The sequence below is a fragment of the Delphinus delphis genome, chromosome 3 (assembly GCF_949987515.2).
Source record: "Delphinus delphis chromosome 3, mDelDel1.2, whole genome shotgun sequence".
NCBI lineage: Eukaryota > Metazoa > Chordata > Mammalia > Artiodactyla > Delphinidae > Delphinus > Delphinus delphis.
Genome location: NC_082685.1, coordinates 143,886,895 through 143,911,839, shown reverse-complemented (window position 1 = coordinate 143,911,839; position 24,945 = coordinate 143,886,895). Strand labels below are relative to the sequence as shown.

Below are 24,945 nucleotides of genomic sequence, written 5' to 3'. Positions count from 1 at the left end.
TAATATGAACCTAAATCAATACTTGTTTGAAAATGTGTTGAGAAAGACATTAGAAGATTGCAAAACTGAGTTGTTGGCCAAGTTATGGGTAGTTGGTAAGAGTTAGGTGTCTTGGATGAAAGTTGAAAGGAAAGCACTAATTCTGAGCTTTCAGAATTGAGAAGGGATTGGGATGATGGAGAGAATAGGAGGTTTTGTGAAGGTGGTAACTGATGAGCTGGACCCTGAAGGACAGGTAGAATTGGCTGAGATAGGAAGCTGCCTTTTTTGCAAAGAGAGGACGTAGAGATGGGAAAAGTGGGATATAGTAAAGAAATGTGAGCAAGTTGTGCAAAGGGAATTTGTGGCTTACAGTTAAGTTTGGATTGAAGCTAGGTAAAGAATCTCCAATGGGGTCTTTTTCCTCCAGGACAGTGGCTCCAAAAATGTTTCCATCCCCACCTTACCTTCACCCTCCCTACATGAAATGCCCTCTGATATTTTCTGTTCCATTGTATTCTTCACTGTTTCATTTTTAAAGAATTCTGACATGATCCACTATAGGAATTACATATTCTTTTAAGAGGTCAAAACCCACAGTCAGTAAATGCTGCTCTCGTGAAATTCATGAAAGTGTCTGAGTTGAAGAGTAGAGAAGGAATATGAACTGGACTGGTTGCAGAGAGTGACTAGAGGGGAAGAGACAGGGAAATCTGGCTTGGCTGCTAATTATGGGCACTAGGGGAAACATTTGTTGAATTAATGAATATAAAGTGAGCAAGGACATTGCAAAACATGTCGAGGAGAGGGAATGAGAGAATGATCTAAGGTGATGAGACAGAAATGAAGAAATGCATGCAAGACATATGTAGAGGACCAAATAAGATTTTCTAAAAATCCGTCTATGTATATATACTTATGTATGTATAAATATTGAATTAGTAATAAATAAAATCAAAGCAGATTTATGAAATAAATGTCTCAAAAACTTATTGAAATATTATAAGCAAATCTAAACTACTCAAAACTAAGCCAACCAGCAGTGTAATGGAAAAATTCATATAGCCTCAGGAGAAAAGGGAAGAAATGTTTAGCATCTACCATGAGTCAGACATTAATATGTGCAATTTCTCATTTAATCCTCATAAATCTGTCAAACAAATATTGATGTCCTTGTTCTACAGACAAGGAACTGAGCCTCAGAAGTTAAGTAGTTTTTCCAAAGTCAAAAAACTAGTTAGATCAAAAGCAAACATCTAGAGCCGGGTGTGTCTGATTCCAAAGCTTGGGCTTTATTGATAGTGTAAAATTCTATTTATGAAAAAATGTTGCAATTATTTTTTAAAAGAATAAGGTATATTTCATTTCGGTACACAGCAGGACTTTTCAAGCCAACTTGTGGTCTCAAAATAACTCTTTGTAATCCATCCTGGACTATTTACAAAGAATAAATAAGGATTTATAAATAAATGACAGGTAACGTTTTAAAAAATAAATTTTTAATTTAGTTTTAAAATTGCTGTGATAGTTACGATTAAATGCAAGATCCAGATACACTAAAAATTTAATTAAAAAACAATAAGGATGCCATCTCAAGAACAGATGGGAAACTGTCCATTTCTTTAATCATCTCCTCTCCCAGCTGATTTCACATGGGGAAACAAACAAGTCACATATCATATTAATGCAAAACTCCAACATGAGCAGTGCTAGAAACCTTGCCCAGAGCTGGGATTTCAATGGAAAGACAATAGATTTAATGGTAAACTTGGAATAATAACTAAACTAGCAATTTCAAGAAAAAACACACAGTAAAATGCATGTATTTCAGTAATAGCTCAGTTTTCATTAATATTTTAATGTCAGATCACTTTCAAGTGGGATGCTTTAGGAACTGAAAAAAATTATCATGCTCTTTTTGTGAAATGAAAGACTTTGCCTTAATTTTGTAGTGTCTGTTCTTCATTTCTCTAAATTCTGTATAAAAACTTCTTTTCCAAAATACCACATTGGCAGACTGGGAGCTGGGTTCCAAACACAAACACTATAAATAACTCTTTGAAACAAACAACAAACAACAACCAAACAGCTCCTACAGATGGGCACAGAAATATTTTGCTCTGACGTGGGAATAATAGCACATAGCTATGGATGGTTTATGAGCTCAGGCATTCTCTTCTGGTGCAGCTGTGGAATTCGATGCACCCTCATCTACATCCTTCCCCAAAAGTAATTTTCTCAGCAATCTAGAAAACATTGGTTTCTATCCCCCAGGCTTTATAGACTGAAATTAAAGCTTGGAACTTCTTAATAAATGTGTAACACTAGTCTTCGGTTTAAATATACTACTGGGATGACAAGCAGCAGGAGTGTCTTGGAGGTCATTTCCAGGCAGGTATTCATCCCTTAGAAGCATTTTCAGGGATGACTTATTTCCAATGGATAAAGGTTTATTAGATATATTCCCCCAAGCTATAGAGGCTGTTTTCCGAATTTGGATAACTCTAATGTGAGACATATCAAATGCATCAGGCTCCAATTCTGTTGGCAATAAATCTCCCTCAGAATTCCCATTGTATTTAGTTATGCCTGCTGTGTTGGATGTGAGGAAACTCATGGGATAGGAGATTTCAAAGTTAAGTAAAGCCAACAGTGAAATAGTACTAAACTTTTATCCAATCAGGACACATGGATCAATTTCAGATTAATCCTAAAAGACATTTCTTCTATTAGGACATTACTGTTATTATTCTTACAGTTTAAAAGAATCATAATTTGATGTATCCAAGCTTTTAGGGGGGAAATTCCTTATATTTGTGACATACATAGATATACTATTATATATGTATATAATTTTTCCCATTATTCTATCTAAACTTGTAGAAATTATTAAAGGAAAATTTTTCTTACCATTGTTAAAGACCATAAGGAAGACTTTATTCAAGGGACTACTGCAGTGAGGTTTTGCAGTAGGGGATAGAGTTTGGGCTCAATTCTGAATACAACAAGGAAAAGTGGGGATTTACAGCCAAGGAGCAGGGTTGGGTCTATGGGTGGAAAACTACTAAGAGGAAACAGCAGGGCTAAAGGCTAAACTTACTTGACAGGATTCTTGCTGAAGACAGGCCAGAATGATCAGCTATCAAGGGTGAGGAATGAGGTATTAGATCAGATATGGGTGGAGGATTTTCACTAAACTGATCCAGCAGGATTTTTGCTAAAACTTGACAAAGGGGCCAAGGACAGAGTTCAATGTGGGACCTCAGAGGGAAGAGGGCTCTGAGGAGGCTGACTCGGGTTTGGGCAAAGTGAGAGTCTTTCTCAAAATACAATTTAAAATATTACCTGGAAGGCAAAACTGACCAGAAAAGAAGCTCATTAAACATTCACCTCTCAAAACAATATAAAGATGTGAATTACCCTAAATGTTAGTTCTGTCACCACCACCGACAAAACTTGAATGCTTCCTGCGGGTCAGGACCTATACCAGCTCTGGGATTAAAAGGTGAATAAGACCTATTCTGTCCCTGTCTGCGTAGCCCATACACTGTAGCAATTAAAACTGGCCATTAGAGTAGGACCTTCCATAGGTTTCTTTAAGAGACAAACAGGAAGAAAAGAATTCCCTTTCAATCAAGACTCTTTCTTTCCTTTCTGCTTGTCCAAGAACCCCTTGCTCAGTCCACTAGCTTCCCTGCTTCGCCCCTCCGCACCCCACTTCTGCTAACAGCGCTCTTGAAGGTCCGCACCGCCGTCTCCCGGCCTTCGAAGCCCACTGCGCTTGCGCACATCCAGGTCTTACCCGCCAGCAGGGGGCAAGTCACGATTTTCTGTCCTCCTCGGCTGGGCTCTGGCGCCCTTCCTCTCCCAGCCTTCTCCCTTAGCTCTGGCCTGGAGACGCTTCCTTAGCAACGGGTCGCCCTTGGCAACAGGAGGACGCGGGCGGGCTGACTGGGTTTCCCGCGCGTTCCTGGCACCTGCCTGCGGTGGGAGGCGCAGGCCGAGCCATGTCGGAGATCCTGTGCCAGTGGCTCAACCAGGAGTTGAAGGTGTCCCAGACCGTGAGTGAGTGTCACAGCCTGGGGAGAGCGGGCCGGGGGCGAGGGGGGCGCGGAGCCTGGAGCGCGGCGCGCTGATGGAAGGTGGCGGCGGGGCAGGGGCTAGCTGCCCGCTCCGGCTCACCTCAGCCGCTGCAGGGCTTCTCCCGCCTCCGCTCTGCCGCTCAGAGGTATCCATCATCACGGTGGTCCCAATCCCGCAGGTTCTGACCTACCGTGGTGCTCAGCCATCAGAGGCTTCAGGGAGGGCTCCCTTGCTCCTTTGGAGAGAAGAATTTTCTAGACTCTATCGTCTGGCCCTGACATTGCTCCTTTCACACTCAAGCGTGGTGTAGTACTAAGCCAACGAAGTATGAAGCCTGAAAGCCAGCTACCGCGCTACTAAATGTGTGCCCCGGGACAAGTTACAACACCTTCTCCTTCTTCCGGTGTGTTTCCTCCAGTATAAAACAGAGCCAGTCATACTTGCCATACCTAACTGCCTCGCAGGAGAGGAGGGTGTGTGAAATGAGTTAATGCAGAATCTGTTAACTTTTACAAATTTCAGCAGTCTTAGCTCAAACGTACACATTAGCTGCTTCTGACCACTTTTCACTCTTCCCAAAGCTGACCTTCTTCACTAACCTGATTTTCCCCGAGCCATGAAGTTGCCGCCCCAAGTTTCTAAATCTCACAACCACAGAGGGAGTTTTACATGTTGGCACCTTCTGTGACAACCAAAATTCCAGAATAGCACTACCCCCCCCCCATTCAACTTCTTTCTGTTGTCTCTTAAGCAGTTCATTTTCCAGCTGGTAATGTTTTTGCTCAAAGCAAGACGTTTTCAGACCGAATCATTTCAGTCTGTTTTTCCCAGAAGCATCCTTGCATAATGCCAACTTGCTACCAGAGGGGCAATAGTGCCAACTCAACCTTAAGTCTTAAGTCATCCACAGAATTTGCTAGATCAGTCGTGTCTCTGCAGCCACACAGTATTTGTTATCAGCGTTTAAGATCTTTAACTTTGGAGCTTCTCCAGTGCCTTTCTTGAGGCATAAAACCCGGGTTTTTTCTTTGCCAAACCACCACCGGCACATGCACTGGGAATCGCAGTAACTTTTTTCCCCAGGATTCTATGATCATCCCATGTGTCTCTGTTCCTCACCTAAAATACGATGCTGATCTCAGGGTGGCGTTTAGCATTTTTCTTTTCATATTTCTTTCTCACCATAGGAGCCAAAATGTAATAACATGCCCTTAAGATATACTCTTCCGAAGAAAAGCAGTTATAAATTGCTGAGTTTAATTTGGTTTATTTACTCGATTAGTAAAAACCGCACCCTTTGCTCAAGTGCCTAAGACTCTGTTGTATATTGAAACACTTCTGAGAAAAGTAAATAAAATTCATAAGAAATATAGAAAAACAGTAGTATGCCATTCTAACTGTAGTCAGTTTGGGAATTTTGGTTTTGAGAGGAGGAGGAAGAATTACTTGATTCTGTGAATATTAAAAGACTGGAGACTTTTTAAGTAAGAATTTAAATAACATAAACTATAAATGGAAAATTCCCAGTGTTTGCTTTCCCGAAGCATAACGCCAGAAGCTGTTAGCAGAGACAGCTGCAGTATTCTGCATCCCATTCACTAGCAATACATACTCATTTTTTGATCCGAGTTGCTAAGAGGAGCCTAAAAAGAGAGAGACAATCCCCTAAGTAACCAAATTCCATATTGTAAAAGGCTTTTCTGACTATAGGGCACACATTCAACTGTGTTTGGAAACAAACAAGATAGGATTTGTGCACCTAAGAAGCACACTGCCAGTTGATTTCTGTCATTAGATAAGCCATCCTATGGTGTACAATGGAAGGCTTAGAATGGTTTAGAGGAACTCTTATGGAAGGACTGTTAAGTGGGTACAACCTCTGGGGAAAGTAATTGGGCAATTGCTGGATAAGGATCCTGTTAAGAGCAAGGATTTGGAGGCCAGACTGTTTAGGTTGAAATCACTTATTCACACTTCCTAGCTAGTGACCTTGGGCAATTTATTTACCTAAATTTTATGATATTCAAAATAGGGGTAATAATAATATCGCATTGAGTTGTGTCAAGACTAAATGAGACAATAAATGTAAAACATTTAGAATAGTCCCTGAGACATAGTAATGCCAAATCTTACTTTACAGAAACTATCATACAAAAATAAAATCACCAATATGTAAGGACATTTGAACAAGGATGTTTATTGCTACATGGATGGTAGGGGCAAAAAGAAAAAAAAATGGAAACAGTTTGAATACCCTTCAGTAGCAGAATACTTGGGTAGATGATGCCATGGATTGTTATGCAGTTGTTAGAACAAATGAGTTAGCTGCTATAACTTTGGACCTAAAGAATGCTCAAGTAGGGCTTCCCTGGTGGCTCAGTGGTTGAGAGTCCGCCTGCCGATGCAGGGATCACGGGTTCGTGCCCCGGTCCGGGAGGATCCCACATGCCGCGGAGCGGCTGGGCCCGTGAGCCATGGCCGCTGAGCCTGCGCGTCTGGAGCCTGTGCTCCGCAGCGGGAGAGGCCACAACGGTGAGAGGCCCGTGTACCGCAAAAAAAAAAAAAAAAAAAGAATGCTCAAGTAAAACACAAATTTATAGCTTATTGTAACCAGTATAATTTCATTGTTGCATGAGGATGTGTGAGAGAAAAGTGTGGAGAGGCATATACTGGGCTGTTGACATACACAGGACTCTTCATTTTGTGGTTTGTGTAAGCATAGAGAGAAGTGTGGAAGGATATAAACCAGTGTATTGGTATTGGTTACCCTGGGAAAGAAGATTGCTGGCTTTTCTTTTTGTACATCTGTGTTATTTGGCTTTTTGTTTAAATATAAAATTAAAGAAGTAGATCAAACATCACATGACAAAATAGAAAAAGAGGTTTAACATTTTGGTTGAAATATAGTATCTTGAAGTATTGGAGGGTTACATAAGAGTTATTTTCTCTAATAAAGTTTATAAATGGAAGAAGAAGAATAATAAAAGTTATCCCTTCTTGAACACTTAGGTACTTACACCAGACGCTGTGCTAAGTCTTTTACATGGGTTTTCTTTTTTAATCCTTAAAAAAGCTCTAAGAGGCATTGTCCCAGTTGTACAGGTGAGTAAAAGAGGCTGAGGGAGCTTGGTAATTTGTTCAGGGTCACCCATCTAGTAGGTACTAGAACTAGAATTTGAAGCTAGATCTTTGACTAGTGCTCTTAGGCACTGTATTATATATTAGAGTGTATGCTTAAGGAATATATTTTTAAAAAAATTTACCCTCCCAAGTGTATTCATTTGAGCTCCTTTTAATGAGGATTATTGTTCATTTTGAAATCACAAGCAGTACAGAAATTCAACCCCCCAGGCATGTTGTAACTTCACAGGGCATAACCTAATTCCTAGATGCTTAAATGGCAAAGGTGGATTTATTGATGTTTTTAAAAAGTGGTTCAGTCCATATGTTGCTTGCTGGGACAGAGAAAACAGAATGAGAATGCCAAGTGAATGCATTGCTGTCATTGGAGAGGTAGCTAAAGCCGATTGATTTCTGGATTATTCTGAAAGGTAGAAGTCAATTTGGATAAAGCACCTCATGTTGAATTTTGTATTGTCTGCACTAGCCTGAATATCAGCAGTAAGAAAATGAATTTCAATGATCCTCAGTTGAGAATAGTCTCCCTCCACTTAATGAGGTTTCTGGGAGTCACCAGAGGCTTGATTAGTGTCAACACCTGACACTACATCTATGACAACATCTATGTTGCTAAAGCTAAGGATCTCCAGTGAGTTAAGTTTAACAAAACCATTTGACCTGGAAAATAATGCTTAGACGTATATGTTAATGAAATGTCTTAAAATACAAAAAGTTGTTCAACATAAAATCACATCTGAAATTCAAGCAATTATTTTTATAACAAAAATAAGCAAAATAGAATAATGTTACTAAGAGATCTGCTGTAAAATTCTTTACAAACTCTCAGTTATTTTCAAGAATAAGCATTGCCTCTGTTTTACAAAACGCCTGTGAATACACTGTAAGAGGAAACTGGCATCAGAATGTCATAACTAAACATTCTCCACAAATGAGTAGAAGCATTTGAATTCCATGTACTGAACAGATCAGATTCTTTGTAAAAATGGATGCATAAGACAGTCCATATGATTTTGGATTTTGGATGGAGCTATATTGAAAATTGTAAATACCTTATTATGCATATTTTTATTGTTTCAATAGTCTTAAACCTTGTTATCAATAGTAACAAGGAACCAATAAAGAGAAAACTGAGTTAAGAAAGTTTAGTATCCCTAAGTCTTGATTTTGTAGTAGCCAAATTATAAATAATGATCTCTAGTCGCAATTTTATACCCTGAGAAGTAATAATAATTGCTATATATTTGGGAGGGTATCTAATGAGATTGCAAATGGAAAATATCTACCACAGTGCCTATCATCTATACTAGAGCTAGATACTCAAATATTATTTCAACCACTTTTCTGCCTCTCACTTTAGAAGTATGTCTATTATAGTGTCTGTCACATAATAGGCACTTAGTAAATAATTGTCTATTACATGAGAATGTATGAGTGAGACAAAAGTAGGGCAAAGTATTGTTTTTGACCAAACCTTATGGATTTGTTCATCTCAAAAAGGTCACCCTGGGTGCTTTGATCCTCACCTTTGTGATTTCAGAAGCTCTGCTTTCTTACTTAAAGCAACTTCTTAGGAATTGTCACATGCTAACAGAAATTACATTCTGCTGATTTTATCAGCTACAGTACCAATTCATCATGTGGAAAAGGACAGCAGAATAATGTATACTGGCAATGGAAAGTAATGCATGTCTTGGTGGGCTGGTACACTCAGGAGGAGACCAAATTTATAGATCAGATTGCTCCTTGACAGTTAGAAATTAGACATTACCAAAAGAATCCTCAAATCAAGCTAATACTTGATGTGTTTTACTTTTCTGCTCTAGAGATATTTTATCTAGATATCAGTGAGTGCTTAGATTCTATTAGATTAAGTTAGATTAGATTAAAGTCAGATTCCCTCCTCCTTCTCTTCCCCCAGTGCTTGGGGAAATCATACTGTTCAATGATACTTTCCAGTGTTACTACTACTACAAAAGCTTCTAAAATTATGATATTTGTGTATTTTTCTTCCATTGCAGCATATCTCTATTCTGAATAAGTTTAACTAATACATTTCAAGATTATCATTTACATGATGCATACAAAATTTCAATAGATAAATTATTGTGAGTTTTAAGAGATGGCCTATATTCCTTGTCAATTGGGTTTATAAGTGGGTTTCCATAGGTGGCTAAGTCTGTCCTTTTGTATTAAATCTCAGTAGTTTTTGTTTTAGAGAGTGATATTTTCTACTGATATCCCAAATTTTAGGGACATCCTTAATTTGGACCCCCTTGTGCACTAAATAACCCCTTGTGCACTAACTATACTTAATCTGGGTTCCCTTGTACACTAACTAAAGGTCTTATGTCCACATTTTTTCAAAAGTACCAAATTTTATTTTAAGAAAAAAATAGAGATATCAAAAAATCCTATTGAATATTTATTTATATACCATATTTTATAATGTATTGTAGTGACCTTTTATTAGCCTGTGACCTTACCGTATCATAGAGACATAAAATTTTAGATCTGAAAAAGAATCTTAGACATCATTTAATTCTTCTTTGGCACATGAGGAAATCAGATCAGATATGTGTAGAGATTTGTTTAGGGTTATACAACTAGGTAGTGGAAAGTTAGTAGCAGATTCTGAGTAGGCTGACTTTTAGTTCATTCCCCTTTCCCCCAGGTATTATTAAACCACACATTTTCTCATACTTTAGCCTTTCAGGGTCATTAGGAAATACATGGTTTGTCATGTAATGTAACAAATTATTTGATATTTCCTGGTTGGTTCAGCAGCATTTTCCTTGATTGAAATTTGGCCTCTGTTGACTAGAAATTGAGACAGCAAATCTAATAACGGAAGACTTGTATAAATCAATGTCAAAATTTTAAGATATGAAGTTCCAAGAATGCCACCCAAAATTTTAACCATTAAAGAAGGTTATATAATATAGCAATTGAGATTTTGTTTCAGATAGTAAATCTTGAGAATTATGATGAAGTCTTCAAAGGAGAAAATTATAAAAATCGATCATCCTATTCTGGTACCAGAAGAAAAGAAATTGTCAAGGTCCTCCAGCCAAAGAGCACAGGATACACCTGTAGTTGAACAAAATTGAGTTTACTGACTTGTTGCAACACATACCGTGAGGAACTGTGGGGCTTCTCTAGAAGAGGATGTTAGAAAGGCCTTATAGCATTTGGGTTTGTGTTAGGTGTTTTTTGGGGAAGGCTCAAGGAAGCAGTGCTTTGCTCTGAATTGGAACCTGTAAAGGGAGCATAGACAACTCTATGATTGGATATCTTAACAAAACTTATCTAGGAAGTGGGGAGAGCAAAGCAAGGAAAAAGAAAAAGCAGGAACCACTCATATCAGTCAGAATAGGGGGATGATATTTGATCATTTTTTGTGTTTTGGCCAATACTGTTTCGGGCTGAGTTCAGACATGATTACAGAGAGATTTTGTTTCTGTCTGAATCCATCAGGGTCACTGAGTAGCCTTGTCTGGTGTTGGTGTGATGTGAAATTGATTATGTTCGGCAGAAGGCAGAGGTCTAGCTGTGAGTGCTGGGCAAACTCCTAGCAACACCAGGGCCTAATTGGGCCAGGCCAGTACCCAGCCACCAGCAGCTGCTTTTCTCTCTCAAATGAAAGTAAATTTGCTTGGCTTTTTTTTTTTTTTACATCTTTATTGGAGTATAATTGCTTTACAATGGTGTGTTAGTTTCTGCTTTATAACAAAGTGAATCAGTTATACATATACATATGTTCCCATATCTCTTCCCTCTTGCATCTCCCTCCCTCCCACCCTCCCTATCCCACCCCTCCAGGCGGTCACAAAGCACCGAGCTGATATCCCTGTGCTATGCGGCTGCTTCCCACTAGCTATCTATTTTATATTTAGTTGTGTATATATGTCCATACCTCTCTCTCGCTTTGTCACAGCTCACCCTTCCCCCTCCCCATATCCTCAAGTCCATTCTCTAGTAGGTCTGTGTCTTTATTCCTGTCTTACCCCTAGGTTCTTCATGACATTTTTTTTCCTTAAATTCCATATATATGTGTTAGCATACGGTATTTGTCTTTCTCTTTCTGACTTACTTCACTCTGTATGACAGACTCTAGGTCTATCCACCTCATTACAAATAGCTCAATTTCATTTCATTTTATGGCGAGTAATATTCCATTGTATATATGTGTCACCTCTTCTTTATCCATTCATCTGATGATGGGCACTTAGGTTGTTTCCATCTCCGGGCTATTGTAAATAGAGCTGCAATGAACATTTTGGTACATGACTCTTTTTGAATTATGGTTTTCTCAGGGTATATGCCCAGTAGTGGGATTGCTGGGTCATATGGTAGCTCTATATGTAGTTTTTTAAGGAACCTCCATACTGTTCTCCATAGTGGCTGTTAAAATGTGGTTGTAAAGCAATTATACTCCAATAAAGATGTAAAAAAAAAAAAAAAAAACCTAGGCTAGGTCTTTGATCTTCTAGTGAAGGAGGAGCAAAGGACACTTAGCATAGAATGTGTAGGTCTATAGCCCCTTGTCTACAATCCGCAAATCCCCAAATCTCTTTAGTCATTTGGTGGCAAAACTTGACCAGAAATGCTGTGAGGCTACGTTTTGTCTTTATTTCTCCCACTCAAATGGTTTGCTGTAAAAATCAACTATGTCTGATTACATGTGCTTCCCCAGACTGGGGAGAGTGTTATAGCTTACCTGGCCCCAAGAGTAGGCCTGTATCTGAATTTTAGGATAGGGTCAACTATTTGTTCTCTGAGTACTGAGTTACCTTTAAATAAAGATGTTTGTACTGTAGTCATTGAGGATCTATTACTGAGCTTAACAATTGTGTAATTGATATAACCTGTTGTCTTAGATTAGGAGGCAGTAATAATAACAATAAAATGATCACTGAGCACTTACTATATGCCAGAAATTATGCTACGCACTTTACATGGAATTATCTCATTTAATTCTCAAACCAACTCTCAGGAGGTAGAACCCATCATTCTCTCTCTTTTAAAGACAGGACACTGAGGCTGTGTAACTATCCAAGGTCTTAGGGCTTATAAATGGTCAAAGAGTCAAACTAGAGAATATTTCTCCAGAGCCTGTGCTCTCCTCATTACCATTTGGAATGTAGAAGGCTTATCTTCTTTTGTGCTTTCTCCAGCTGGCTCAGGTGGAGAAACACATAGACCATTTTGCCCTCTGTCCCAGCCTAAGGTAGACAAAGGCCCACATCAAAGATTTCAGCAAATGAAAATGATGGGTATCAGATCTGAGGCTTGGAAGACTGGAGGCATGGCTGAGTGGCTGCTGAACAACGTTTCCCAGATGTAGATCATTTTAGAGCTCAGGGTGAAGAACGTCACTGGGGTCCCATGGTTCATGTATTTCTCATATTCTGCATTGCTCCTTATCCTAGAGTCAACCCACCTCTTCTTCCCTGTAGGTAATTCCAGTTGTGAGTGCAAATTAACTTATAGAGGTGGCCGTCATGAAGTTAGTCATGGTATTCCAGAACATGTACTGGGAAGGAAAATTTGATAAACCAAAGGGAAAAAAATAATCTTTCCTTTGAGTTTTCTTTTCTCCTTACTGTTTCCCTCCCCTTGCCTCTCTCCATTTCTCTTTCTCTCTCTGGCTTCTTATCTTCCTTTCCATACTTTTTAATCTACATATTCCTGGTTATCTGCTCTTTCTTCATCTGATTTCTTGCATGTATTCTTCTTTTTCCTCCTCTTTCATTTTTTCTATGTGTTTTCTCTCTGTTACTTTTGCTATAGCTCTTCACTCATTATTCTCTTCTGTGTTCCTGGGGTGTAAAAAAAAAAAAAGAAAAAAATCGGAGAGTGTCTAATACACACAGAGCTGCAGACACATGCTTTCATACTTATTTATAGTAAACTACTTGACAGTGAAATAATGTGTTTACTGTTCTTCTTTGACCTTTATATCCAAAATGCCCCTATTTTAACCATATCAGAATTGCCTTATTAATAAGTCCTGCCACTTCAAAGGAAGTGAATTATGATTTTATTTTTCTAGTGACTCTTTGTAGCAAAGAGTTTGCTACAGACCATTTGCCTGATAAATTGAGAGTGATGGACTAGGATACAGTTATTCCCCAGTTATTCACAGGCTAGATTTCAGGTCTTCAGTCAACAGGAACAATAGGCAAAGGGCAAAATCCAGGGAGAGTGGAGGAACGAGACCGCCCAAAGGCGACATAGCAGTAGCCCCTGAATACAAAATAATAGTCTTTAGATTTTTAGTAGGAATCCATAGTCTGACGATGACTGTATGTCCAATGGCACTTCAGAAAGCTAAGAATAGGGACGGGCTATAGAAGAGAAAAAGGAAAGAAGCAGAAAGGAGAAAGCAACAGCCAGAAGAGGTGCAGTGCACAGCCAGAGCAGCCCAGATGGCACAGTGAGGACAGTGGTGGCAGCCGAAAACCAGGGAACAGCGTTGGAGGCCAGCAGTGGTGAGTCTCTGAGGAAAGGAGAAATCTGCAGTGACTCAGCAGGAGGAGCTGGCACACCTCTGCCTTTTGGGGGCAGAAGGAGCTATTTGGATTTCAGTTGCTTCCAAGACTACTGCTGTATGATGCCAGAAGGCACTCACTAGATTTTAGTGGTAGATAGCTTAGGGGCTCACCCCAAGAAAACAGAATCAGTGAGAATAGTTGACATCTTTTTAAACTACTTTATAATTATATTGATTTAACCTAAGAATTGGGGTATTATTGAGTATAAAATACTTTGAGAACAGATATTGGGAAAGCTTTGGGCAAAATTGTGGGCTGGTGTCAAATATGCAAGAGTTTTATGATAATGTGAAGTCTTCTGAGTAAGGACTCTGTACAGTGGCCTTTATGGAGCAACTCAACTCACCTCCCTGCAACCACGCACCAAGCATCAGTTCTACAAATCATGAAGAAATTATTTTTTCTTCATTTTCAGATAGCCACCTTATTACTAGTCAAATAGATAAAAGAGGATAATTCAGTATGAATGAGTTTGCGATACTGTGATAATATATAATATTTTATAGATATTTAGTATTGCTTTTGCCTAAAGGACTCTGATAGAAATACACTGAAGATTTTTGGACGATTTTGAAGTCATTTGAGAGATGATGGCTTTGTCTTATGACAATATAATTTATTTTATGTATCGATTTTGTATATCATTCTTGAATACTGTGTAACCCTATACCCTTCACTTCATAAGAAAAATACAAGGGACCCCAAACTAAGGACATTTTTAAAGAAAGCAAATTCTGTTTAACACTTAACTTCTTTTTCTGCGCTCATCATTACTTTCATACTATGTGGCAGGCATGGTATCAAGGAATTCTCATACATTACCTTTAATCTTTAAAATAGCTCTCCGAGATAGATATAGATATGATGAGGGGATAGAAACTCAGGAAGCTTAAGCTTAAGCAGCTTGGAAGAGGTTGCACAGCTAGTAAAAGGCAGAGCCAAGGTTCCTGCATAGGTATCTCTGGCTCCAAAGTCTGTCTTCCTCTGGGCTGTCTCCATCATTGCACAGAAGACCAACTAGACTGGAGTAAACCCTGGAGCCAACAAGGAAAAGCTTGATTATGTTCAGCAGGCTTTATTTAAGAAGGTGCAGATGATTTCTGTAAAATTTCCATTGCAAAATGGTTAAAATTAAGTTTTGAGGTTTAAAGAAGTTAGATTGTACCTTACCTGGCCAGAATATGAAATCATCATCCACAGGTTTTACTGATAACTAAGGTATTAGAGTATAATTTTATAAAATATGCTGAGGGTTTGTTTTTAGAGCTAAGGTTATATGTTTTATTGGTTGTGTTTTGTTTGGTTTGATCAAAAGTTGTCTTTTCCTTCAAAATGTCATATGTTATCAACTGCTGATCTACATTTATTCAGGGGTCTTTATAAGATGTCTACTGTTAAACTTCAATATTTTCATTTGGTTATTACAAGATGCTTTTAGAAGTATTTTCATGGCATTTTGAGTTCAAGTTAAATTATGAAGTTTTACTCTATGTGTACATAATGAAAATATATAAACTCTATGTACAACATTATATTTACTTTTTTAATCTCTACGTTCTAAAATTCAGGTCCCAAGTCATTTGCAAAGGCATTTTCCAATGGCTATCTAATTGGAGAAGTTTTGCACAAGTTTGCACTTCAAGATGATTTTGCAGAATTTTCAGAAAGCAGGTTAGTGAGATTATTCCTTACTTTAAAAAAGGTCAATTCCTTTGGCATTTGGATGGTTTTAGCCCAAAGTTAACATTAAAGAATCATTTACCACAAGATTCCCCTAAACCAGCCAAGCATCCATTGGTATGGAAATTGCTGCTTCCTCACATATACATACTTCATAGTCCCAGGAGTATAATGGAGAGAAAGTTGTAAGGTTGCAGCAAGCCCTCATCTCTAGATGGGCCCCATTTTAATACCTTCTGTATTCCTGCAGTCCTGTGTTTTATCAAATTGGTGAAGCTTTTGCCCATCATTTCTCCAAAAGTTCTTTCTGCCCATTTCTTTCTCTTCTTCTGGGACTCCCACTATGTGTATGTTAGTATACTTGACAGTATCCCACAGGTTTCTGAGGCTTTGTTGATTTTTAAAAATAAACTTCTTATTTTGAACAGTTTTAGATTTACAGGAAAATTGCAAAGATAGTACAGAGAGTTCCCATATTGTTCATATCCAGTTCCCCCTACTGCTACCATCTTATATTCATATGGTACATTTTGTACCAAAGATTTGTTGTAATTTTTATCTAATGTCTTTTTTGTTCCAGTATCTCACCAGGATACCACATTATATTTTATAGCCATGTCTCTTAGATTCTTCTTGGCTGAGATACTTTCTCAGACTTTCCTTGTTTTTGATAATCTTTACAGTTTAGAAAAATTAATAACTGGTCAGGTATTTTGTACATTGCTCCTCAGTTGGAATTTGTCTGATATTTTTTCTCATGATTAGAATGAGTTTATGTGTTTTGAAATTCTGTTCATTTTTCTTCATTCTTTTTCCTTTCTGCTTCTCCTATAAATAATTTCAGTTGATCTATCTATGAGTGTACCAATTCTTTCTTCTGACAACTCAAATCTCCTGTTGAGCTATTCTAGTGAATTTTTACATTTCAGTTATTGTACTTTTCAACCTTAGAATTCCACTTGGTTCTTATTTTTATAATTTCGATTTCCTTATTGATATTCTATTTTTGTTGAGATGTTGTTCTCATACTTTCTTTTTTAATGGTTAAAAAATGAATTGTTTTAGTTGTTTTAACATTTATAATAGCTGACTTAAGGTCTTTGTCTAATAAGTTCAGCATCTGGGCTTCCTCAGAGAGTTTCTATTGAGCTTTGTTCCCCCTATATATGAACCATACTTTCCTTTTTCTCTGTGTGTCTCATAATTGTTGAAAATAGACATTTAAAATAATACGAGTTAGCTCAGATTATCCCACCTTCCCATGGTTTGTGGTTGTTGCTGCTGCTTCTTGTTTGTTTAATGACTCTCTTGGACTAATTTTGGAAAGTCTGTATTCCTTGTTGTGTACAGCAGCTGAAGACTCTGCTTGGTTAGCTTAGTGAATAGAGCAAATGAACAGAGCTCAGCAAATGAACAGAGGTATTTTAAAATATCTTAAACTGATAAATCTTTCCTGACTGAGAGACTGTGAGTCTGTTGAGGTGTCTCCAATGCTTTCACAGTTTACAACCCTGCCTTAGCCTTTACTTCCTGCTTGTACAGGACCTCAAGATCAGCCAGAGGTGAGAGATTTGGGCCTCCTTCTGTCTTTCCCGCTTATCCAAACATTCCTACACATGCATATGGCCCTCTAGATCTCCAGGAATATATCAGAGCTTTTCAAAGCACCCAATGGATATTTTATTCTTATATCTTCCTTTTAAGTTTTTGGGTAGACTCTTATTTGCTCCAGTGGTATCACTGCCTTAGGTCGCTGTGATCTTAAACAATTGCCACTGATTGTTTTTCACTAATACCCTGGGAATAAGTCTTCTTTCAGTGATTGAGCTCTAAAAAATATCAAATAATGACAATGTCCTGAGGATAGGACTTTTTGAGAAGGTTGAAACCTGTTTGTCCTCTCTGATGGCTGCTAGGCTGCTGGTTTTTACAGCTCCTATTGTTGCAAGGCTACTGTAGAGCTGGGGAGAAGGGAATGTGAGTAGTGCAAGTTAAAACGATCAAAAACTCTCTGTTTTAACTAAGATTAAGTTTTTTTCTTAAATAAATGTTTCTTAGATTGTTACAAGCCTTTGGATAATTTCTGGAGTTATGAAAAAGTTGATTTTCATAATTTTTGTCAGTTTTATTATTGCCTTTATGGAGGAATGGATTTTTGGAGGTCCTTGCTCTACCATTCCTGACATCCTGCTCCATCTCCATGTTTTAACCTGATATTTCCCACTCAAGTATTTCTTAGTTTTTGGTTGCTTGGAATAGTAGGCTTCCATTGAGCAGTACCTGTGTTGCAAGACTTTAAGGCAAAAGAATCTGGTACCTCCATTCTAGAGGTGAGTCATTCTTTCACAATCCAGCTTATGCTAGTTGTACAGGTAATAATAGTATAATACAAGAGGAGCCATGGACTGGAAATACATTTTCATGCCAAATAAGCATCTGTTGCTAATCCCAGACCATTTCTTAAGCTTATAGGGTACTGGGTAACATTCTAATACATACCCTACACCCCATGTCTCACATCTCTTCCTCAAGGGCAAGGGGTACACGATCCTTCACAGCTTAGCCCCGACTGCCTCCTCTGCCTGAGCTCCTAGCCCTGTGCCCACTCTGCTTCTACCTTAATTTCCTCCCCTCCAATGGAAGCCAGGATCAGCCTCTAAGGTATAAGATTTCCAGGGTAGCTAAGTCAGTTTCTATGCCCTTCTTTTCTCCTTTTGCTTTCTCACAAGTTCTCATATGACCAGATTGATTTGTGATGGTCTGCATGTAACCAGGTTTCCAACCCTTTTTTGTTGTTGTTGCTTATTATCCCTTTATGAAAGTTATAAAGTTATCTTGTACATTTACTTATTATAACACTGGTCACTTTGTTGTCAGTTTCTTTTTTTGTGTCTCTTTCACGTTGCACATTGTACATTCAAGTGCCTTAAAGTTATGGGTATGAGTTATTTTTCTTTGCAACCCCAGGGCCATCACAGGCCTGGCACATGTTTAGCTTTCAGTAAATGTTTTTTGAATTAATGAATGGCTACATATCCTGATAAATCCTGCATTTAGACACCTTGTTTGAACTTCTCCATAGGCAGATAGAGCTCTACACCCACATTTTTAAGTGTGGTTTCCCCATCAGCTTAAGAAACTTTAGATATTCCAGTTTCTGTTTCTCAAGGCCTGTCTTACAAAATGCTTCCCTGTGTGACCCTCATCCACCTTTCCAGCCGCATTTTCCACCGGTCTGGAGCCCTAACATAAACTGCTTTGGTCCACAAACATGTCATGTGCTTTTGTTATGCTTTGCAATTTTGCATATTAACATTTGTCCTTCACTTCCACCATGAGAAACTTTTATTCATCCTTAAGATCCAGCTAAAAATCCATCCCTTCTCTAAACTGTGTTTGGTCCCCTAGCAGATTTAATTTTCTTTTCCTCTTTGTTTTTTTCTCTTTGTTTTAATAACACTTTGGATGTCCCTTTTTTTTATTACATTAAGTTATAATTATTTATTTATATGTCAGTTCTTATCAGAGTTACTGCCACGTGAAGGAGCCCAAATAATGTTTGATAATGAATATATGAATGTTTACTCCTTAACTAGATTGCAAAGTTGCTCAAAGTTGCATAGTATGTTTATTCTCTGTGCTCCAGGCATTGTCCCTGGACCATAGCAGGCACACAATAATGTTTCTCTATTAAATAAATGAATGATTTCAGAAAGCATATCTGGTTCGGTACAGAAAACTTAAAGAACCATACTGATCAGATCATGCGTGCAGTATTTCACGTGTACTAAGTTGGCTCTTGTTAGCCAGGCCATGGAAGGCCTTTGTGTGAAATGGAGATAGGGACCCCATATGGATGGAGGTAACTGTGAAGACACAGGTCTTAGTGAGCAGAAAGACCTCTGTGCAAAGAAAAAGAAGCCCCTTTTTGGATAAAACAACCTCATGCCAGGTATTGCCCCACCCCTGCACAGGAGTGTGTCCTGAGTATTATCATGTGTAGCAGTCCTGCCTTTCACTCACTGAAAAGGACTCACTTTCTGTTCCACTGAGTCATTACCTTTCTTAACATGGGGAGAGGGACCTACTTGTCCTGACAACCAAATACTATCCATCTTTAGTTCCTGGAACAACCCACATTTTTTCCAGGGCACATGGTATTTTAAAGAAGGCAAGAATTAGTAAATCTGTGGATATGACCTTTGTAATAGTGTATTTAGTGGGGAAAAGGACCCTTCTTTGTAAAGCCTGTGTTTTAGACAGCTAGCTAGTGCCAGAGCTCATGATTTGGGGATTTTTGTGTAATATTTTCTAGGGTCTTTAGTCTAAAATGTTAACAGTAAACTAAATCTATGTTGCTAATAATTAGAAGTTATTTGCTTTGGGAATTACTTAATCCTAAGAATAACTCATCTAACTCTGAAAGAATTCTGTTTTGGGATATCTTTAGTCCATCTCAGAGGGTGAAAAATGAGCAGATTAGTTAAAAGAATAAAAAGTAAAGGAACATGGACATCCCTTGGGAGGGCAGCTTCTAATTACCTTGTGAGATGTATTCCATCACCAGGTGGCAAGGAGGAGAGGAGATTGATCATCCCTTGGCAAATAAGGACTGCAAATAAGGACTGCAAATAAGGACTGCAAATAAGGGAGAAGACTTTTCCCAGAATACATTCCTTATCCCCTCGGGCGTCATCATTTACATCATATGCTATGTCTTCAGAGCAAAGATGTCCCAGTGGATTCTCTGGGTTCAAAACCAACTGTTGATTATCATGTTATACTGATTGAGCATATACTGTAACAAGAGTGGACTCCACCAATTTACACATCAGTTATATTCCCAAACTTTTGGTTGGAAATTTAGAGTATATATTAAAAGCTTCCAGAGGGAAATACTATTACACCTGGACACTTCGGCCAGACCGTAAAAGCCATTTTAAAGCCTACTGTGTCACTGAACCCTAGTGTTAGCAGGCTACACTGCATTCTGGGGGTTGTGTAATACAAGAAAGAGGAGGGGAAGTGTTCTTCACTTTTTTTGGGTACAGGGCTAAATTTTGATAAAATTTGGAAATGAATAGTGTTTGTTTTTGAATTCTCCCTCCCGAATTATGGTGCCTCTAACCTCTGAAGCCCAAGGTTATGACCCAGGCAAAATCTCTGAAAAGCGGCTCTCAGGCCATATCTTTCCAAGTAAGTGTAGTGGACAAGGCATACAGGACTCCTAGGATAGGAAGGACATGAAATGATGAACTGAGATGGAAGATCAAAAGGGGATGCCAGGTGCCCATCCAAGGAATGTGAACACAGGTCTTTGATTTGACCATCCTCTGTCACAATAAGACTCTTCACAACATGGTCTGCTGTACCCTAATCATTTTAGTCCTGTGTTTGTTATCTCAAACTGTAAGGTCCTTTGTGGGGGAACAAATTGCAAAACTGGACATGACATGAGAAGGCCTAAAACAATGTTTTACCCTTTTTGTTGATAAGATTACCTTGTAGCATTCCTTATCTCTTCTTATCCCCTCTAAGATCTGTTTCTCTTTATCAATTTAAAATATTTCATTCAAAGTTTGGTTGATGTGGTATGCCACACTAAATATACTTAACCAAATAGAGGAAATAGGAAATACGATAAGTTATACCACAGAACTGGAAAAGGAATTCAGTGTCTTGTGTCACTACATTTGTTGACAATTGGCCTTTCCATGATACTGGCTCCTTATTTATATTTATAAATCATTCCTACATTTCCCCAGATCCACCTCCTTGGCAGCTAACAGGCACTTTTAGACTAGATTTTAGGAGGTTCACAAATACCAGCAAATGGTATACACATTTTGTGTATCTGCATGAATGTGTGTTTTCTTTCCTGTGGAAAAGGTTTCATAGCTCTCATCAAATTTCCAAAGGATGGTATATGTGATTTAAAACAAAAGGTTTAGAACCACTGCTTGAGAGCTATCTCTTGAGAAATAATATACTAGGAACAGTATATAAAGTTTAAGAAGTGCTAATTGGGCTTCCCTGGTGGCTCAGTGGTTAAGAATCCGCTTGCCAGGGCAGGGGACACAGGTTCGATCCCTGGTCTGGGAGGATCCCACATGCCGCGGAGCAACTAAGCCCATGCGCCATAACTACTGAGCCTGTGCTCCAGAGTCCACGAGCCACAACTACTGAGCCCACATGCAACAACTACTGAAGCTTCCATGCCTAGAGCCTATGCTCCGCAGCAAGAGAAGCCCATGCACCACAATGAAGAGTAGCCCCCACTCACTGCAACTAGAGAAAGCCTGCACGCAGCAACAAAGACCCAATGCAGCCAAAAATAAATTAATTAATTAAATAAATTTTAAAAAGAAGTGCTAAGTGATCTCTTTCAGCTTCTAAACATTCAGTTGAGGTCATTAAAGGTCATTGTATCTTCCCCAAATAATATTATAGTCCAAAATGAAGTTATTGAGTGAGTAACCCTATAATATTAGAAATTCCACCAACTCCCTCTGTTCTAAAGTATCATCTTTTTTCAGGGAGAGGATGTGACTTTGACTTATATTTAAGTATATTCAGTGTATTTTTTCCATCAAAGAATGTCACTGAGATTTTGGAAGTTAAAGTAAGGAGAAAATAGACCAATGGTTAAAATTGACTTTTGCATTCAGTTGGATCACAGAGAGGCACAAAAGTTGAAAATGCATCTAACATCTTTTGATTTCTTTCTGCCACTGGATTCACAGGCTTATTGACAGCCCTAGGTCATTTGAGACCTCTATTACAACAGTTACATCAATGTATCACTACTTGTTATTCATCTGTTTTCCCACTATGAACTCCTAAAGGGCAGGGTGTCTTATCTTTGTAAGACTTTAATAAATTTATAAAAATTTATTAAATTAAACAAATTATTGGTATAGTTGAGAGAGTAAATTAATAAATGAATTAATGAATTTCTTCTAAAATGTGAGCCTAATTTGATGATAGGTGATTCAATAATACATATATTGTAGAAAGTCTCTAGCGATTTTGAAGAAGTAATATGAAGTGTACAGTGAAGATTACATAACTAATTTAGTTGTATAGCTAATGTTATTTAATTAAATATTTCTGATAATGCCTGAGGGGATTACTGTGAAAGCTGTCACTGCAACTGAAAATAAGATTATTTTCAGGTTCTAGTAATGACATCAGTTGAAGAAATGGACATTTAAATTGCAATTTTGTCTTCTGAGTAAAATATTTTTCAAAACAATAGTTAAGATTTTCCATTTAGAAGAAGAAATTTAGTTATGTTTTTGTACTGACTTCTTGCAGAAATTCTAGCATCTATTTAAGTAGAAGAGTATATGAAATTAATGGGTTTTAGTTTAGCCATTCAAGAGAAATAAATGCATGGAGTTAAGACAATACATAAAATCTCAATGTATCTACGTGATTAAGTGGTTTTAGAGAGGATTGATATATTTAAAAGAACATGGAATAATTCATAATATGGGATCATGGTAATACCTCTGATATTTGTTGTTTGCTTTATTTCAGTGTCTAATTATGTAAAATATTTTAATGCCTAGGATTTCAAGTGCCAAACTTAATAATTTTTCTCGCTTGGAGCCCACACTTCACCTTCTGGGTGTGCAGTTTGATCAGAACTTGGCCCACGATATCATCACAGAAAAGCCTGGGGCAGCCACAAAACTCTTATATCAATTGTACATTGCTCTCCAGAGAAAAAAGAAAAGTGTGCTGACTGGAGTGGAAATGCAAACCATGCAACCCCTGACAAATACAAAAGTTGAAAACATGAAAAGCGAGACTTTTCGAGATGTAAGTACATAAAGAAACATTATAAGCATATCGCAATATAAAGCTTGGTAAAGGGACACAGCAGTGATGTTGCATTCTCAAAGAAGCCCCATCGGGCATATATGTCTCTGATGTATGTTATTGGCCATATTGGGGTTTTATTTTATATTAATATTTTCAATTCATTTATCCATTTTTGATGCCTCTCTCCATCCTATCCACCAGTTGCCAATAACTTATCAACTGTTTGCTCCTAATTCCCAGTGCTTTTTGTGCCTGCTCCTCTCTTTTCCATTTCTACCCCTATCCTATCTGCTCAGACCTCCTGCTGAGCTACTGCAGTAACCTACTAACGCGGCTTCCGATCTTCAGGCTTCCTACTGGAGGTTAATCAACCGCTAGGTGAATCTGCCCTCAGTTCCACTTTTGTTGGTTTCTTCTGCACAGAAACCTTGCTAATTTACAAATAATCTTGTCACCAAATTAGACTAGCATCCAAGTTCTTTCACTAAAGAGTCTCATTCTGTCTTTCTAACTTCATTTCTTCATAAACCTCAGCATAAAGTCTTTCTTCTGCATTGATTGGCAGCCTGTCCTTGAATAGGACTTGTATATTTCTGCTCTTCCCTCTCTACCACCCAAGCTCACCCTTCTCCTCTCTCCGCTTCCCCCAAACATTCCTCCGTCTACTCTGTGCAGCCTTCCCAGTATACATGGACTCTTTCTGCGGAGCTTGTAGGGCACAGGTAATTGTTACTCTTTGGTGTTAACCTCCTGTTGCTGATAGTATTGACTAACTTTCATTATTTATCTATCATATGGCCTCACAAGATTTTTGGTTCCTCAAGTTCAAGAAATATGCCTAGTACAATGCTTTCAACGTTGCAAATACTCATTGTCTCTTGATTATTTGATACAACTCTTTAGTTGACAAATCTCTGTAGTTCCTGTGCTGTTTCCTTATGATAAGTGAAGGCCATTAACTTTTCCAGGTCTGTAGGATAATGGGGAGTACTGTACTGATGTACTGCACAATAATAAATGAAAATAATTAAATTTTAAAATTTAATTTATGAAGCAGCAATGACAATAAATGTGGGAGCTAATTCCACTTTTAGATTTGTCTACTCTTGGTGGACATCCTTATGAGTCTGGTAGCAGAATGAACTCAGCACCCACAGAGAGCTAGAAATTAGATTAGGCTGAAAGTCAGTAACTTAGTATCTCATCCTGCTTCCTTCATGTGCAAGCTGGTTAACTTTGGGTTGGTCCCTGGAACAGTCTCAGTCTCACTTTTTCAAACTGTAAAAACAAGGATGTTTATCTCTACCTGCCTGAGAGTTAGGTTTTTTGGTAACTTCAAGAAAAACAATATATAAGAAAATTCTTTGTAAAGTATAAAAGAGTCAGTGTAAACAAGTGCTGCAAGTGCTGTAGAGCTGAGTCCAAACAAAAAACCATTGGGTTTAGTGTTGGCCACAGTGACTTTCCAAAGTCAATTACCCATTTATTGAACAAAGATCTGTTGGGCTCCTACTTTATGTCAGGCACTCACAAGTGAGTAGTACAGGAAACCCCCCAATTCTCTTAGAGCTTACATTTTGGGGAGAGAAAAATGTTTCAGCAGAGTGGTATGGATTTCAGTGGAGATGAGGAAGAATGGAGCATAGACTATTCTTTCAAGACACGTGGAGATAAAGGG

The 24,945-nt window shown here is 38.2% G+C and overlaps 1 protein-coding gene across 1 annotated transcript in view; it reads left to right on the top strand.

The window, feature by feature from the left end:
* The first annotated feature begins 3,986 nt into the window (after window positions 1–3,986).
* SPEF2 (sperm flagellar 2) overlaps window positions 3,987–24,945 on the top strand; it is a 171,720-nt gene continuing 150,761 nt past the window's right edge. Inside the window, exons 1-3 of the mRNA XM_060007077.1 lie at window positions 3,987–4,044; window positions 15,326–15,428; window positions 23,012–23,264. Coding sequence (XP_059863060.1) covers window positions 3,987–4,044; window positions 15,326–15,428; window positions 23,012–23,264 — 414 coding nt within the window. The remainder of the gene's footprint in view (window positions 4,045–15,325; window positions 15,429–23,011; window positions 23,265–24,945) is intronic.